The 19,045-nt window shown below is 42.4% G+C and overlaps 1 protein-coding gene across 3 annotated transcripts in view; it reads right to left on the bottom strand.

Annotated features, from left to right (window-relative positions):
- Positions 6,472 to 19,045, bottom strand: part of SPOP (speckle type BTB/POZ protein) — an 80,685-nt gene continuing 68,111 nt past the window's right edge. The window contains exons 7-11 of one of the 3 annotated variants that reach the window (XM_018064907.1): positions 16,679 to 16,856; positions 13,699 to 13,754; positions 13,085 to 13,207; positions 8,993 to 9,135; positions 6,472 to 7,735 (exon numbers count right to left, since the gene is read on the bottom strand). In XM_018064907.1, the coding sequence (XP_017920396.1) occupies positions 7,591 to 7,735; positions 8,993 to 9,135; positions 13,085 to 13,207; positions 13,699 to 13,754; positions 16,679 to 16,856 (645 nt within the window). In that variant the 3' untranslated portion in view covers positions 6,472 to 7,590. The remainder of the gene's footprint in view (positions 7,736 to 8,992; positions 9,136 to 13,084; positions 13,208 to 13,698; positions 13,755 to 16,678; positions 16,857 to 19,045) is intronic. The other 2 variants (XM_018064909.1, XM_018064908.1) reach the window with 2 other exon arrangements.

Raw genomic sequence — 19,045 nt, 5'->3', positions numbered from 1 at the left:
GTGGAATGTGACTCTCCAACTTTACCACGTTGACAGCTCTTCATCCTGCAGCTCTCACTTCCAAAAGTCGTCGTAGGGAAGCCTTTCTGGATCCTCCAGAAGAGATTAACTGCCTACTCCAGGCTCTCACGGTGCCTATACATTTCTTTCAGAGCCCTCCCCATGGCTTGGTGTTGTGGATTTGTGAGATTATTAAGGGCCTTCTCTCTCCATTAGACTGTCAGGTCCAATGAGGACAGGGAGCAGTTAGTTTCCTACTGTTTATCCCTAGAAATTAGCATAGCTTCTGGCACATCACATATCAAGTTTTTAGCAAAGAAAACAAAAAGGGCTCTAAAAATTAATTTTTAAAAGGCCAAACCCATGCAAGGTTCTTAAATTTTGGTAATGGAGACATGAAGGATACCGCGTGGAGACCATATCCCTGGAATGACTTAAGATTACACTGGAAAATTTACTGAGGGGTGTGTGTGTGCCTATTTTCCATTAGTGTGTTGATAAACACTTTCAGTACCTCTGAGAGATAGAAATAAAAGTATTTATTTACCCAGAGAGATCAAAATGTGTAATATGACTATTGGTTCATGTATCTTCATGTATCAATGTCAATCTATCTATAAATTTCCAAAGAGGCAGTACTTCATTTTACCATTAAACTAGTAAGTGCATTCTAGAGTGCTGCAGGATAACAGGAAATAAAGCACAAAGAAGTTGCAGGACAAGCTTGAAATCACACCAGTGATATGCTGGGATCTGGTTCACACTGGCTCCATAGAGCCAACTGGGAGCTGGTTCACACTGGTCCATAGAGCCAATTGTTGAGGGCTGGTTGTTAAACGGTCAATTAAAAATCAAACTGTATTAATGTACAACTAACAGCAAAAGTAGTGAATACTCAAAATTCATCTTATTTATCTTACACTTTACCATCGCCTATGGATTGAGGAGGAAGCACAAGCTGGAATCAAGATTGCCGGGAGAAATATCAATAACCTCAGATATGCAGATGACACCACCTTTATGGCAGAAAGTGAAGAACTGAAGAGTCTCTTGATGAAAAGTGAAAGAGGAGAGTGAAAAAGTTGGCTTAAAGCTCAACAGTCAGAAAACGAAGATCATGGCATCTGGTCCCATCACTTCATGGCAATTAGATGGGGAAACAATGGAAACAGTGGCAGAGTTTGTTTTTCTGGGCTCCAAAATCACTGCAGATGGTGACTGCAGCCATGAAATTAAAAGACGCTTACTCCTTGGAAGGAAAGTTATGACCAACCTAGACAGCACATTAAAAAGCAGAGACCTTGCCAACCAAGGTCCGTCTAGTCAAGGCTATGGTTTTTCTAGTAGTCATGTATGGATGTGAGAGTTGGACTATAAAGAAAGCTGAGTGCCAAAGAATTGATGCTTTTGAACTGTGGTGCTGGAGAAGACTCTTGAGAGTCCTTTGGACAGCAAGGAGACCAAAACAATCAATCCTAAAGGAAATCAGTCCTGAATATTCATTGGAAGGACTGATCCTGAAGCTGAAGCTCCAATACTTTGACCACCTGATGTGAAGGACTCACTGGAAAAGACCGATGCTGGGAAAGACTGAAAGCAGCAGGAGAAGGGGACGACAGAGGTAGATGGTTGGATGGCATCACTAACTCAGTGGACACGGATTTGGGTAGACTCTGGAAGTTGGTGATGGATAGGGAGGCCTGGTGTGCTGCAGTTCATGGGGTCGCAAAGTGTCAGACTCGACTGAGCGACTGAACTGAACTAATGGGCTGAGGTTATATACATCTGCTGTTATCTGTATGGTGGCAGTAATTGACAACAGGGAGCTGAGCTTCCCCTTCCAAGTCTGCATCCAGCAGTATCACTTTGAAGCTTGAAATGGCCACAGTGGGAGTATTTACACTGGAAACTGGCAAGTACTACCAACCAGGGCTTGTATTTTGGGTAAGTGAATATTATACTTTTAGTAGCACACCACTGAACCAAACCACTACCCACAGAAACATTTTAAGGGTCTATAATAAATGTGAAGCCAACTTTTACTTGGAGGATGGACAGGATAAAGCATAGAAACATGTCTGTCTTCAGGAAATCATTCTCAAATCTGTGGGCTTCCCTGATAGCTCAGTTGGTAAAGAAACCACCTGCAGTGCAGGAGACCTTGGTTCAATTCCTGGATTGGAAGGATCTTCCCAATCCCCTGAAGGGATAGGCTACCCACTCCAGTATTCCTGGACTTCCCCCTGGTGGCTCAGCTGGTAAAGAATCCACCTCCGATGCAGGAGACCCGGGTTCGATCCCTGGGTTGGGAAGATCCCTGGAGAAGGGACCGGCCACCCACACCAGTATTCTGGTCTGGAGAATTCCATGGACTATATAGTCCACAGGGTCACAGAGTCAGACACAACTGAGTAACTTTCACTTTTCTCAAAACTGTGTAAGGGTTGAAGGTAATTGTTTTCTCAGTTTGAGGCTGTAATTATTCTACAGACATGATTTTTGTTATAAGCCATCAGCCACTGAAGTGTCTGTAATTTTATGGAACCTGTACACCATTACTTCTAGACAAAAGTGTTGACTAAATTGAGACATAAGTTCTTAAGAGTGAGTGGGAGAGATTCCCTTCCTCTCCCCCTGTGAAACTTCTAGAAAGAGTAGCTTATAGTCAAGCCATGTTTGCTTACCTTCTCATCAGTCTTGGCTTCTGCTTCCACCACTTGACAGAAACTGCTCTAAGGGAACCACTGACCTTACTGCTAAATTCAATAGTTTTTCAGTCCTCAGTGCTTTGACTTTCCGGCTTTGTTTCTGTGGGCCACTCCCCTCTCTTCTCTGTTAGACTGGATTACTGTAGTGAAAATCCTACTCGCCCACAAGCTTAGCCTAGCACAGTGTTTGGCACTTTCTAGATGCTTAGGCATCATTTGTTCATTCAGTGGCCTCAGTATCTCACTTCTCTGGATGTTTATCTCACACATGAAAAGATGATGAATTATGTGGGGACCCCCTTTTATCCCAGCAGTTTGTCAATAGCTCATCTTTTAGGGTCTTGAGTTGGCTAAAGCTCACCCCATTTCAACTGAGCATTATGAGCTGGTGTGTCCACTGAGGCAAATTCTTAGATTTTTCACTTTTCTTTGGTCTGCAGGCCTATGCCCCAAAACTATTCCTTTGCCTTCTGTTGCTTCTTGGCCAAAAGCCAGGGTGAATGACCTTGAGGATGTTACATTATCACCTTGGGATGAATGGGAGCTGCACAATCCCAAGAGAACTCTGCTATTCCCATACTTGTAATGCTAGTAATGCTTATTTCATCTTAAAATGTTTTTCCCCTAGAGTTGATCCCCTTCAACTCCTTAGTCATTTCTGTTGCTTGTACTGAATTCCCTCAAGTCTAAGATTCTCTTTTCCTAGAGCTGCAGGAATCAGAACCAAACAATATTTCAGATGCCACTTTCCACTCCAGCATTACAGGATTTACAGAGGGGGAGTGATTATCTTGCTAATGGCTTAGTGGCATAAAGATCCCATCAGTGAACAACATTCAAGTTTCTGCTCTCATCTGGAGGTGAAAGCTCCTCATTCTCCCAGCTCATTTTCCCAAATATTGATCATCCTACATTTGCTTCCGTGCTCACTGTCTCCAGGAGGTGTCCACCTATTGGGTCAAAGGGCCCAGTGTGGCACAGTCACTTCTGAAATCAAGAGGGGAAACACATCCACTTTGTGCATAAACATTCATAAAGAGCAATCTAACAACACTCACCTGAATGTTGGATTAGTCAGCTAGCCATTAGAAATGAATCTGAATGATCTAGGGCAGAGTTCAGGGAAAAGTCATGAGATAAAGGAAACACACAGGCCCAAGCTGATTAAAAAGATAATTAGTTGTGGAAAATAAGGTTGGGTTCCAGCCAAGAATTTTTCTTTGACAACGATAACCCAAAGGATCCAACACAGTCATGTTGGGGGGATTTAGCTGCTGCTCTTTTATAGGAGTTGAACACCCAGAACAAAGCAACAGTCAGTTTCAAAGTGCAGCTCAACTCTCCACACCCCCACCCCCTGCCAGTTTGTTGTTTTGCTCATAAACATACAAGCTGTTTCCTTTCATCTGCACAGGCTCATACAATATGGAGAACCCACAATAGGTTTAAGCCAGAATTATAAATGACTGTGCAGAGTGCTGGTCAAACCAAAGATCTTTTGGCCTAAGAAAGAATCTTGAGGTCCCTGGCTGGAATCTAAAAAAGAGATAGAGAGGAACCTTTTAAAGACCTAAATAGGCCAGCAGACAAGTAAGTGGTAAGGAAAAGCAAAACACCTCTTACCTAAATTATTAAATGCCATAAAGGTGCCTGAGATGCCTAATAATCAATACAGGTTTAACCTTCGCTTAAGGAACAAGAAAAATGTTTCGTGAATGGCCAGTTAGAGGGAGCTGACAAGGAAGGAGGGGAGTTGGGGAATGATGCCAGATAGTATTTGGACCTGAAACTGCAACTCCAAAGGTTCTGTGAAACTATGTGCTTGAAATATTATTTTGATAAATAAGCCATATCCTAGTGGAATTTAAATCTCCAACTGTTCCACTGGCACGGACATCTCTGCAGTGACAGCACATGCCCCAGATTGTGGAGTTAACTTGAATTAAATTTCAGATGTGGGGGAGCTAAAGGAGAGGGTGTTGGCAGTGGGAGGTTTACAAACAGTATGCTGGGGCTCTGATGTTGTCATAACCAGATGGCTTCAACTGTATCATTTAAACAAAAACAAACATGTCCAGAAAGGATGACGACAGCAGAAGCATCGAACCGCTTCACCTGTACCCAAAGTCCTAACCGCTCTGTTTCCACAGTAAAGCCCATAGTGGAAATCCCATAAATACTGGGAAATCTCAGAAGAGACCTTTATCTTGCCAGGAGCCTGGTGACCAAATTGCTACCCTCCTGAAGACACAGTCCCTAAACCCAGCAACCCCCCAATCCACAGCTTTCTGTGAATGAAGAAAAGCAAATCTGAAGCCCGCTTTGTCTTCCTGGATCCTGAGTAACAGGCCAGCTGAGGCACCTTTATAGAGTTTTTGCTCTTGCTATTCCCACACGAAGAAGCTTTACCTCAGATTTCAGATGTGGAACTTCCCCCAGTTACTTACACCATCTTTTCAGGGTATCATTAGAACTCTTATTCAAGTTGTGTGACTGTAGGCATGTCCCTCAGGGCTTCAATTTCTCTCTCCTACAAAATGGGAAGATGTTCTCTCTTACTTGTCCTACCAAACCCTTCAAGTTGTTGGGAAGTTCAAATGAGATACGTTACAGGAAGGTTTGCTGAAGCCTAAGCGGTGTTGAGCCAGTGCAGTTACTCGAGAGACGACGTGGGCAGAGGAGATCCTGGGTCCACCTCAGCCCCCAGCTCCGTGTGCTCATCTGGAAAACGAGAGCTCAGGAGGCACAGGGAGGCAGCCAGGACACGGAGAACTGGGCACTTGCTCACACAGGTGACACTCAGGGGGAAACCAAGGCGCGCAGAGGAATGGCTTCTAATGAACAAGTCCTGCCTTTGACTAGACTGATAATGTGAAGTGAGGTCGCGCTGCTCAGTCGTGTCCGACTCTTTGCGACCCTGTGGACTATAGCCTACCAGGCTCCTCCGTCCATGGGATTTTCCAAGCAAGAGTACTGGAGTGAGTTGCCATTTCCTTCTCCAGGGGATATTCCTGACCCAGGGATCGAACCCAGGTCTCCCATATTGTAGGCAGACGCTTTACCGTCTGAGCCACTAGGGAAAGATATACTGATAACAGTCGTATCTATTTCATTTCAGGAGGGACAAGATAAAGTGAAAACTGGAAAGTTTGCGAAGGCTAAAGTCACTGGAGAACAATGGAAGGTGAAATGCTTTGAGTCTCCATCTAAGGTCAAATAATACACACCTTGGCCCAATGGCTGATGATTCTCCAGTGTACCCCTCTGTCCTGTCCAACACTACCATATGAAAGCAGAGTGGGAGCTCCAGAGCACTCTTGTGAGCTCAGTGGGAATTCAGATACTAAGTTTTCTGCAAACACATCCAGTCAGTGACAGAACCAGTCAGAGATAAGAATTTCCCTTTATTAAATCTCCACATTCATGTCCCCTTGATACTTTATAGTTAGTTAAGGAGATTGGGAGTCAGGTCTTATAACACACAGGGTGCAGAAAAGTCCACTTCTATTACTTGCCTTGGCAGTAGGAGCCTGATCCCTCATCAGGATGTGGACTGTGAGATACTCAGGAAAGACAAGGGACAGGCAGATGCTGGAAGCTCACAAAGGAAACTTGAGATTAGGGACACACAATGAATCCCTATTGGTTAGACATTTTGAGCAAGTTAAAGGATCAAACTAGGCCTTCAAAATCCCTTAAGGAATTCGGACCCCAAAGACAAGCCAGGTGAGTCAAACAAAAGACCAGAGATACCACACAGTACAAAATAGTAATTATTTATATTTTCAAAAAGAAAAAAAATTTAACATTTGGAAGTTCTCCCCTGCAGGAAGAGGGGTGAATTGGAAGGAACAGGACTGGCTCCTATGCAGGCGGCAAGTCAGGTACAAACAGCTGAGCAATCTTGGGCTGGGAGGTTTTTCACATAGCATTAATAATAAAATTTCCTTTTCTTTTCTCTTCTTTTTGCTCTGTTATTGTTATGTGTATTTGTGTTTTTTTTTTTTTTTAGAAAAAGGAGTGGGGGAGATGAAATAAAATCAGAGAAAAATGCCAAAAAACATTTTCCACAATATCTAAAAACAGAGAACCATAGTTCTTGTCAAGACAGTATGAATTCTGGATAAACTATTTTTTCCAGTTTCAACACCAATAAAGATTTTTTTCCAAAAGCTACCACATCAGAACACTCATCTTCTAGGTCAAATACTCTCCTTCCCCTTTCACCTCTGCTGGCCATTTTTCATCAAAGGGCAACAGGACACATTCTGTTCTTGCAAACAATAAGTGCTAACCACAAGAGAGCTCTTCTGATAACTTGCATGTGAGGAGTTTTCACAAATATCCAAGTTTTAGCACAGCTGGATGGACTAAAATTTCTCTCAACATAAATACTACTGGAATCCACAAACTGATTTTTTGAGAAATTCTGCAAAAATCCTTTCTTCTTTCCTTTTCCCTTCTCTTAAAACTACATGTCCTTTTTAAGTTTTCTTTTTGCTCCAGGCACCTGACGATTTGTTCTGCTCAGTCAGATGCAGACAGGTTTCTCCAAAGTACCACCGCGGGGATGTCCTCAGGGCCAGCGCCTAAACTGAATCCCCACAGTATCAACCTTGGCCAGGCCAAAGGGGACACAGTGGCGCAGCAACAGGGTTTTCATTAGGTAGAACAGCCCCAGGTCTTGGGCCCTTCCCTCCCCCCACCCCACTTCCCCCAAGTTTATTTAGTGCTGTATTAAAAGTCTGGGGCCACAATGCAGTCTTTTCCCCCCACAACAGAGTAAAAGCTCCACAGATTGCGCTGTCTACCTGGTGGTCAGTGGCAGCCATGATGGCTGCTGCTTCTGGAAAATAAACGGAGTCTTACAACAGGCAGGCTCTTAGGACTGCTTCAGGCGTTTGCGTGGGGGTCCCAGAAACGGGCACTGTGCTGAAGCCAGAGAGCGGTACGCCTCAGCCACCAAATGGGGATGTGACACCACCATCGACTTCCACCCGGAGGTCTCCAAGACATCCGAAGCATGGCTAGGAGAAACGTGAGAGATGGGTTACCAAAGGAGTATGTGAAAGATGAGCGAACAGCCATCTAGAGAGCCCAGTTTCCCAGGGTTTGCTGTCTGGGTGTCAATGCAAGACACACTCAGACAGAACCCTTAACATGCAAGAAAATTTGCTTGTTAGACAATAGGTAGACAGGTGACCAGGTTATGGCTCTTGTAAGTCTGAAAACCAGGACTTTGAGCCACTATATTCTCAATTACAAAAGATAAAATGTTCTTCAGGCTATTCTCTAAATCATCAAGGCTCTTTATATTCCTGATAAAGAGCAGGAGTTCTCTGGGTCAGACAGCTCTGAGTTTCCATCTGGCTTTGCCATTTACTAGTCCCATAACCACAAAGAAGATCACAGCCTGGGGCTTATTTGATTATTGAAAAAGAGAGGCCAATTCCAGCACTTCATTGAATGGTTAACATCTAAAAAGCACCAAGCAAGTGTCCAGTACAGAGTGAGCACTCAGGATAAGGAACATTTTGCCTCCATTTGGTAACTCCTTCAAAATAGTCCTTCAGCCTTACAGAACATCTTTCCTTGTTTCAGGGCATTTTCTGTGTTAAATAATGTTTACTCATCTACCCTGCAACCTCTTAGACCTGTCTTACTCCAGTACGGCTATTGTGGGGGCTTCCCTTCTTGAGGTTTTTTCCCAAACTTTTGCCCCCCATTAGGCAAAGCAGAACATATCCCACTGAGAATTACTTCCCACTGAGAAAGTAATATGGCCAGGTCACTTGTCATTTAGGAAGAAGGAACAGATGTACTGGAATGGATACTTCTTTCTCAAAACAGTATTCCAAGACTTCATCTCCTAATTATGTTTTCTCTTTTCCCCATTCTGCGGTCGACCACTGGACACCCTTGCTAACTCATAAAATCCACTTCTGTTTTCCCAGAGATCTGCAAGTCTTTTTGTAATAAGCTGGTGAGTGTGAAGTAAAGATGCTATTGCTTTGGGGGACAAAGGTTTTTCAGACCAGCGAGTTGTCATTTTCATCAGTTCTCATCCTGCAAGGTAGTAAAACACTTCACTCACCAATCAGATTAGACTGATGAAAGCAAAACCATTTTTCACACTGTCAAGCTGAAGGAAAAGACAGACACCCTCTACTTACTCCTGAAAGCTTAATGTTACTCATCTGTTTCACTCACCAATTCAAAGTCTTTCTTTTTCACTCGCTAGCTAACCCAACTATCCTGAAAGAACTTTGAAGATGGCAACTCACTAGTTGATGAAATCCACTGCCTGAGTTTTCAACTGATCTGCGCTGTGGAGGTCAGCCAGGATGAGAATTTCCGCGGCGTTCTCCACGGAGAGATTACTGCAGAGAGCATCCTCACACATGACCTTTAAACGCTCCAAGGCGTACTGTAAAACACAAGCGTGCCGCTGTCAGAACAGGAAAGGCTCTGAGCTGATTGCTACTGAAGTAGTTTTCTTCAACCATACCATCACGTAACTGGATACCGGAATAAAACTCCACAGACCATGAAAAGGCAATTATAAAACATAACCATACGCTGAAGGCTGAAATGAAGATGGCTAAAATAACTTGCAGAGCTGCCACTCAAGTTCTAAAGTCTATTAGAAAAACAGCAATATGGGACTATACAATAGACCTACATCTTCAAGTTCTCCCTTACCCTGACTACGATTAAAGTCTCTCTTAAACAATCACCACCTACCCTTACAATGAGGCATTTCTCTGCTTCAAGTCAATAGGGACACTACATTTTAAATTTCTGCCATCCTTTTATTTAGAGCCAGACTAGGGTGCAGCACTGCCCTTTTTACTTAAGTACTGTCACCAGCCCAGCAGGGTATCGGGCTGTGGAAAGGAGCCCTGTGGTGACTTTTACCAGCATCTCTGCCAGTAGTTGCTCCTGTCAACCAAAGGCCTCCTGTTCGATAGAAAAGGACAAATGGAGCCCTGTTTTATTGGGGTTGAGGTTAAGATTCTGAGGGTAGAAGAACAAAGCAACAGAGAACCTGGATTTAGTTTCAGTCTTAAAAAACTCCCTGTTTTTCAAGTAAAGGGTATAAGTAAATGTTCTAGAAATGAAGGTCTAGGTTAATATTGGGCACATCTAATCTACTTGATATGTTTTGATGCAACAGTACTACCTGCTCTGAAATATATCATGAACTTACTAAGAAATTTCAGGGCAAAGAGGGAAGATGGGGAAAAAAGGAGGCACAAAATAAAACTGTCACTAATTAGTTCACAGGAGAATGATTTGGTCTGAGGGAATCCACAGTCTCTGTACAGGTCCCATTTTAACGGCCTCAGAACTCAATGACACAATACTCCTCTGGGCTGAATCATGACAATCAAACCAGGACAATTTTATTTTTATGAGTTCTGGGTGAGGAGGCATATCTGCCGGCACTGTGATCTCCTGCAGCAAAAAGAGTTTTATTGGTTTTGGTGCAGCTTTAATTTCTTACATTTGAGTAACTGGAAAACAGTTTCCATGGAAAACAGGAATGACACTAGACAAGAAAGAAATTAGGTTGCCATTTTTGTTTTAGAAGACTGGAAAAAGTTGAGTAAATATTCAGTCTTCACTCAGTGCTGTGAAGAACATTCATCTTATCCTTTTTCTCAATGTATTCTTTTAAAAGGACTTTTGCTGTGAATAGCTCTGATCCCTGCTTCATAATTAGACAAAAGTAGCCATTTTTGTCCCTTGGGGACAGCTTTTTTTTCTTAATTATGCTTCTGAAAAACCTGCCTAATGGCAGTACTTACCCAAGAGGTTGAAATTTTGTCTCCTAGGCCTGGGCAACGTGTTTTGTTTTGTTTTTGGTCTAATTACACATGTCCCCAGGAGACTGGAAAAGCTCAGAAGAAGCTGTTTTAGTCTCTTGGGTAAATTCTAGATGTTTAGATCCTTCCGTGAAAATTTATTATTCTGTTTTCCTGAAGCTCACAAGGAGGTATAAAGGTAAAAATGTTTTAAAATAAACTTAAGAGCAAAGATTATCTTATCTAATGCAAAATTCTGAAAGGAACTTGAAAAATGAACTCTTCAGTTACTTCTCATTCATAAACTTGAAGCACTGCTGTGATTCAACTGCTTTTCGTACACACTGCACTGAAAATACCACCTTGGAATGTCAGTTCTGGCTGATCCCATGCTTTCTATACTTACAGTAGGTTTCCAGTAGGCTCTCTGGCTGAGGAGCAGGAATGAAAGCCCAGGGACACAGCTGTCTAAACCTGGCTCTGAGAATGTACAACTCTTAGTACTTCTGTCTAAAAACTGGACCTTGTGATACTATTCATCTTTACAGGAGCTGTATAATGAGAGGGGTAAACGCCTGGTATGTATAAGCACAAGTGACGGCTTCACTGAAAATCAGAGGGCAGGGAATTCCTTGGTGGTCCAGTGGCTAGGACTCCAAGCTCTCAGGATGTGTCCAGTATTAACCAGAAGTTCAAACATTTATTTATACCCTCACCCAGAACTCTTCCTGAGGTCCTGCGTTCACAATCTGATTGGGGAACTAAAATCCCACAAACGGAGTGGTTGGCCAAAAAACTGCTGCTGTTAAGTCGCTTCAGTCGTGTCCGATTCTGTGCGACCCCACAGACTGCAGCCCACCAGGCTCCCCGTCCCTGGGATTCTCCAGGCAAGAACACTGGAGTGGGTTGCCATTTCCTTCTCCAATGCATGAAAGTGAAGTCGCTCAGTTGTGCCTCTTAGCGACCCCATGGACTGCAGCCTACCAGGCTCCTCCGTCCATAGGATTTTCCAGGCAAGAGTACTGGAGTGGGGTGCCATTAGAGGGCAAATGAGGCATAATCACTATAAACTCAGTTTATGAAAACCAGCCATTTGAGCCATGTGTTCTACTTTCCCAGACCTCACAGCGAATGTCTCCTTTCTGTTTCCACTGAAAGCCAAGTTTTCTCTGGTTAGAACTGAGCTAGCCTGGAAGGGTACAGGATGTTTGCAAATGCCTAATTATACTTAGAAAGTTTTGCAAGTTGATAAAACAATACGGTTATTATTCAATCCTCTCCACTGGAGGCACTGATTGGGTTTATATGCCTCATCCTCTATAAACACGGCAAAAAGATCATCAGTAAAGATAAAACCACCACTGTAAACACATTTTCCTCAGGGGTGTAAAGGGAGGAGGAAGGAGATGACTCCCCTGAGTGAATCCTGCGAAGCCTCTAGTGCCTTCAGGTCAGAGACAGCTGGGACCCTCAGGCAGCCACTGCAGCAGCAGGGCAGGAAAAGGAGGCACTTGCAGCAGAGAGCACCTCTCAGAGTCGACTCCTGGCTGGGCTTATGCCCTTTAACACTCTTGCCTCAACTGCTCCCCAACAGAAGAAAAGTTTCCACAGGATAAACAGCAACTGTTTCCCCCACCCAATCCCCCCATTTCCTCACACCACAGGGCCTTGGAGGAACAGGTCACTGCTCTCGCTGGTGTATCTACACAATGAAAGTCAGTTTCCCAAACTGTGTTTTGGGGAACACTAACCCCTGGAAGTGATCCTTGAGAAAAGTGATTCTGGGTTAATGAAATTGGAGATATCTGTTTACCATATTCTTTTTTAGAAAACGCACAGTGCGCACTAACATACTAAAGGTCCTGAGAAATCTGCCTGTGAAAGAGCAACATAAAAACCCCAGTTTGACTTAGAGTTTCATTAACCTTTTCCCCACTCAATCCTGGGAATCACCTGCCTGTTGTTTTAGTAATTACTACAATTCATTAAGGCTAAGATCTATATTATTATTTTTACAGTTTAACATTTCTCAAATCAAAAATGTGTCTCACATACACACAAAAATGTGTCTCACAACCAAAGTGTATATTTATGGTAGAAGTATCTCTCTTACAATTTTGAATATGATATATTTCAATAACTTCTTAGGGAAAAGCTGCACATGACCAGAACACTATGTAAAAGTTATTCTCTTATTGACAAAACTTAAGTAAAAGTTAATGAACTCAAGAACATTTTTGTAAACTACAAAGCCAAATCATAAATCCAAATGTTAGGAATCTTTCAAATCACTGAGTTAAATTTGAGATGGGCAAGAAAGAGAGGTAAACCTCACTTCTTTTCCATGGTGAGGGTGACCATATGATTTACCATTAAAAGGAGGACACTTCTGAAAATAAAAAGGGTGCTATCGATAACTGCTGGAACACGAGTATGAACCAGTATTGTTCTGACCATACTAAGATATACGCTCATCCTGCCCACAAAGCAACATAAAAGCGCAGTCACGAAGCTCAAGAGGCCACCAAAACTCTTAGTCTTGTTATTATTTTCCTATTCCTATCTCACCTTGTCAGCAGCTGCCAGCAAATCATCAGCCATTTTGTCGAGGTTCGGCGCCTTCCCCGTGTAAATGAAGCACATCATTTCCTTAAAAACTTCAGGCTCCACATCATTGATTTCAACCCGATTCTATGCCAAAAAAATTAAAAATGAGAAACATGCCAACAGAACAAAATTCCTAAACAATCGTCATGATTTTAAGTTCTGAGGAAGAGAGTTCACATCATTTAAAATCTAACATCAATAGAAATTCCTCTTTGCTCTATTTGATTGTTAATAGCCTTTTCTGCCATCTTATGTACTACCTCTGCTTTCTCAAATACACAGCAAGACAACTATATCTTTGATTTTTTACATTTCTTTACAAAACACATGCCTAATACCCCAACTCAAGACTATTTGAACGATCTGCTTGGAACAGTGTGTCTGCTTTACCCAGAATGCTTCCAGACCACCTCTCGCTGCTTTTAGAAATTGTCTGTTCATGGTACTGTACTCCATTTTAATCACATACTAAGAAAAAAAAACAACAACCAGGAAAATAAATCTGCTTCCAAATTGGGAAATAATCTGATTCTAGCCACCTAGCTAAAAAGACATATTTCTATCCTGTTACATACCTTTTTGCTTTCCTCCATTTCATGTTCAAACATGGCACTAAAAACTGGAGAACGAGCTACAAAGTGAAAGGAAAACAGACACAGATATGGTTATCACACCAAAAGCTCTTGGTTCATCTGTTATAAAGGAGAGATTGTTTTTTGGCCATGCAAAGTGGCTTGCGGGATCTTAGTTCCCCAACCAGGGACTGAACCCAGGCCCACAGCAGTGAAAGCATCAAGTCTAACCACTGGACAGCCACAGAACTCCAGGAGAAAAGACCATTTTCTTTCCTATCCCACCACCGGAAATGGTCTTTTATATTCATTATGCCAGAACTATAAAATTCCTTTCTTTTTATATCAATGAGTGAATAATTATACATAGGGGAAAAAAAGATCACTCCCTTCAAAGTAATTTATTAGCTCCACTGCAACTATGATATTTCAAAGAGATTACTCAAATTACCTATGTTAGATGACAATGATATCCTCTGGGTAGATCTGGGGGTTCAAATGGAAGGTCCTTCAGGGTCTAAGCAGGGTGTCCTGATGTCTACATTTTTGTTTGGAACAGTGATACCTACTTTCTCCACTTCCAGAGTCCACATAGCAAGGAGGTCAAGAACAGGACTAAAAGGCATTCATTAACTACATGAAGTACAGACTTATTTATGACTGCTCCTTAAAGCCGTGCATTATCAACAGAGATTATCACCCAAAAAGGTGAAAACCATCTCAGGTATCACAGTCATTTATGGCCCTTCAGATTTTAACCCAATAGGACAAAATCTTATTCCTTAATGTCTCTTAAATGTTTTCCTCAGGGGTGGGAATCACAAAGAAAGGTTCAGAAACAGTGTTCTAAACAGTGTGTTCTGATCCCTCTAGACATCCCTCTTTGGATACTTCCTTTTTATTAAAAGCACCAGCCCTTTAGTCTTCAGCTTCTGTATGTATTTATATAGTGCCTCACAGTACTATGTATATATACACACACACACACACACACACACACACATATATATATATTACCATGTCCATTCTAGTCTAATGAACACTATGAAAAGTAAACGCAATTGCAACTATGAGAGTAATGAAATGGCTGGGAACTCAAATTTTATCATGTTGTCCAATAAATCAAGGATTTTGGTTAAAGTTGAGACTTTTCATCTCTACCTAAGAGAGAAGGAACAGATGAAATATAGGAGTTTCAGCTAACGGGTACCCAGAACTTTGACCTAATTTATGACAGAAAAGATTAATTTTAAATTTGCCATTTTCTAACCATATAATCTTAACCCTCTGAACCTCAGTATTTTAATCTAATTCCAAAAGAATATCAATCCTCACTGTTCTTATCTCTGAAAGGTTATAGACTATACGGTACTATATAAATACATCACAGAAGCTGAAGACTAAGGATTGGTGCTTTCTGGAAGGATCCAAAGCCAAGAGATGCCTATAGGGGTCAGTGGATAGACAGAAGCTGATGTTAAATCACCTAGGGAGATTAAGTAGAGAGAAAAGAGAACTAAGGCAGTCTCTTAGGGAATAACAATATTTAAAGGGTGGGTGAAGAGGAACTGAACTGAACTGAAGAGGAAGGTCACACATTAGAAGCAGCCAGAGAGCCAGCAAGAGAAACCAGGAGTCAAATAATACATAAACTGAAAAGTTCCTCATATTTAGGAACTAGCAAGTCAATATAACTTTGGAAAACTGCTTTTGTGGCATGCAGGTGAACTGAGGGTAAGTGTGAAGAAAGAGTCGAGAGAGGTAATATGCTAACTCAAGAAACTTAGCTCTGGAAAATAGAGAGAGAATAACTAGAGGGAGAAACCTGAGCATGATTTAGCCTGAGGGCGAACAGGCAACAGGAGAAAGAGATGATGAAGATATCATATAACAAGGGTGTAACTGGCAGAGTAAGGCTTCTGGAAAGGCAGTGTGTGAAACAGAACAGCCGTAGAAAGTCCCGTTTGCTTTGGACACTCCTCCTCCACTGAGAATGCAGAGAAAATGCAGGTAAGGGGAGAGCCAAGAGCCAAGAGACACAGGCCTCAGTTTTCTCCTGGAAGCAGCAGCAAGGTCATTTTCCAGGAGGTGGAGATTAAAGGAGAGTGGTAAAGGTCTGAAGTGTCTATTGTTGAGAAAAAGAAAGGGAGCTGACTAATATCTGTATAAAGAGGTCTTGGCAGTAATGCGGGTCTGGCTGAGTCTGGAGACACTACCATAAGCGTTAATGACTTCCTTTAGCCATTCTCAGGACCATTCAGTTGAGAGGGGGCACAGTAGGATGGTTAGATTGAGCCAGACTGAGGTTTTGCCAGGTGTGCATTTTAGAATGACAAGGCCGGGGGTCTTGGTAAGAAATCTGTTGCCTGAAGGTTCATGTGATTTCCTCTCACTTATTATGGCCTGAATATAAGTTTGAAAGCTATGCTTCCCTGTGAGGTAAAGGCCATCAGTCTGCTTTATCAGTTCCCTCCTGGGAGTCAGTCTTTCTGGTCTTAAAGACCAAGGGCCTATTATTAGAACACGACCTGATCTTCCATGTCACTGGGAACATTCTCATTCTTCTATTGTTTGTATGGAAGAGACGGCTAAAACCTCCAGGGCTGGGGACTTGGCTATGCGGTGGTTTAGTCCTGAGTCCAGAATCTTCTCCATTACATCCTAAGTCCTTGTCTAGGGGCTAATACTTGCTCTTAACCAGTGTCTGGACATCTAACCTCGAGGCGCAAAGGCATCTAATACACATCATCAACCGTTCCTTGAAAATGGTGGTCTAAGTCCACTACAGAGAGAAAAGCAAGGTAACACTTTTATGGAAAGTCTTTTTGGTTTTGACAACTAATGTCACCACAATATAAAAACATGTTTAGCTGAAGTTTTTCGTTACTAGTTCAAAAAGTTTAAGTTATTCAAAAGGTGATTATGCTGTCTACTGGTTTTCCCTGTTTAACCAAAACGAAACTCCCCATGAATAAATACCAACCTGCTAAGATAGCTTTGTGAGCCTGGAATTCCTGGCCAGCAACACACAAACAACAGTCTGTGAACCGGGAGTTCTCCCACAGTCCTCCTAACTCGTCTGCCAACCGGCACTCAGGAACCTTCACCATATTCATGGTATTCTGGCCAGAAATGTTGACGGAATCTTGCACCACACTCACCTGTGAAAGACAAGAGAAGACAGTCCAAAGCTTTTGTTACTGGGAATTTCCGTCCCAGCAGGAGGAGAGATGACTTTCACCTTGCTGTTGCAGTACATTTAGAAACTAAATAAAAATTTAGTCATATTCTCTTGGTTTTTAATCACGGATTTATCCTCGATGAAGTAGTTCTTAACTGTCATAATCATACTATCCTACAACATCTCAGGACAATGAGGAGAGAGCCCCACAAACTCCTCTCTCTTCCAAATGTCTCATAAGCTCTGCCTTCCCTGCCCTGAATGTGTGCTGGCCGCTCAGTCGTGTCCTACTCTTTGCAACTCCATGGACTGTAGCCTGCCAGGCTTTTCTGTTCATGGGATTCTCCAGGCGACAATACTGGAGTGGCTTGCCATTCCCTTCTCCAGGGGATCTTCCCAAACCAAGGATTGACCCCGGGTCTCCCGCATTGCAGGCGGATTCTTTACCATCTGAGCCAACAGGGAAGTACCTGGTCAAATCACCACAGGGAAAAAACAGACAGAAACAAATGTTGAGCCTTAAATATTTACCTTATTTTCCCTAAGCAAAAGGTTAAATACAAAGAACTCCTATAGAAACTCCCATTTAAACTCTCTTATAAGCCTAAAAGCACTTCACTGATTTCCACTGGGTCTAGAACATAAACATAAAGTACAGCTTCTGTTTTTGTTGCTGTTCAGTCGCTAAGTCGTGTCTGAGTCTTTGCGACCCCATGGACTGCAGAAAACCAGGCTCCTCTGTCCTCCACCATCTCCTCAAGTTTGCTCAAATTCATGTCCGCTGAGTCAATGGTGCGATCTAACCATCTCATCCTCTGCTGCCCCCTTCTTCTTTTGCCTTCTATCTTTCCCAGTATCAGAGTCCTTTCCAGTGAGTGGGCTCTTTGCATCAGGTGGCCAAAGTATTGGTGCTTCAGCATCAGTCCTTCCAATGAATATTCAGGGTTGATTTCCTTTAGGATTGACTAGTTTGAGCTCCATGAAGTCCACAGGATTCTCAAGAGTCTTCTGCACTACCACAAATCAAAAGCATCAATTCTTTGGTGCTCAGCCTTCTTATGGTCCAACTCTTACACAGGGCATAGTAAATAACTGGTATTTCCTCACCAACGCTAACGAACAGGACTGAGCCTGGAAGATCTTGGGTAGTGATAACTGGGGAGGTATTCCACATCATTCACATGCTTATTCAGTCACTTGTGACAATGACACATAAGATGACTGGCTCCAGCTAGGCATCCTCTTATAGCTTTGGAACAGAATGATGACGAGTTTACAGAGAAATCCAACTGGCCACTTGGCTTCAGCAGCAGCCCTGTTTTAACTGTTTGGTCCAAAGAATCTAAAACCCTGGTACTTCTAGATAGGTCAATGAAATTCAGATAAATGTGTTAGAATACAAAATACAAGGACTGAGGCTTCCCTGATGGTCCAGTGGTTAAGAATCTGCCTTGCAATGCAGGGAAAGTAGGTTCAATCCCTGGTCAAGGAACTAAGATCAAATACACCACAGAGCAACCAGGCCTGCATGCCACAACCATAGAGACCATGTACCGCGATGAAAGATCCTGTATGTCACAGCTAAGACTCCACAAAGTCAGATTAATTAATTTAAAAAGCCACAGGAATTTATAAATGATATAACACATTATAAGATAAGTGTAAATTACCCAGCTGAAGATGAGACCCAACAGACCTCAGTCTTCTGCCTGACAACCCTAGCTATGCTTCCTCTTCTACATCATATTAGGTTAGAAATGTTAGAAAGAAAGAATTCACAAACCTTGAGAATCAGCTCCCCACTCTTGCTATTCCTATGAGTTAGATGAGAAAGACAGCTAAGGAACATCCTAAATGACTCAAATTTCTTTTAACTTTCAAGATGCAAGTCATCCTTTAAATGCAATCATAAACCCAGACATGGTTAACGCCCCATCCAAATGGACTGGTGGCCCCTTCTGTGTAAGAGTGAGATGTTTACTCTCAGGTCAAGAAGTTTATTCGATTGTCTCAAACTAGCTGTTATGGTCCTGAACAATGAAGAGCTGAGCTAATCAATCATGAATGTGCTCAGCATTAGTAGCACATTTATTAGAGCCAGAATATAGTATTATTTTAACAGCCCAGGACCCAACACAAACCACCCCAGAGACTGTCCCGTGTCAGATC

The sequence above is a fragment of the Capra hircus genome, chromosome 19, assembly GCF_001704415.2.
Source record: "Capra hircus breed San Clemente chromosome 19, ASM170441v1, whole genome shotgun sequence".
Lineage (NCBI taxonomy): Eukaryota > Metazoa > Chordata > Mammalia > Artiodactyla > Bovidae > Capra > Capra hircus.
Note: the sequence above shows the minus strand (reverse complement) of the source record. Positions and strands in the feature narration are given on the sequence as shown.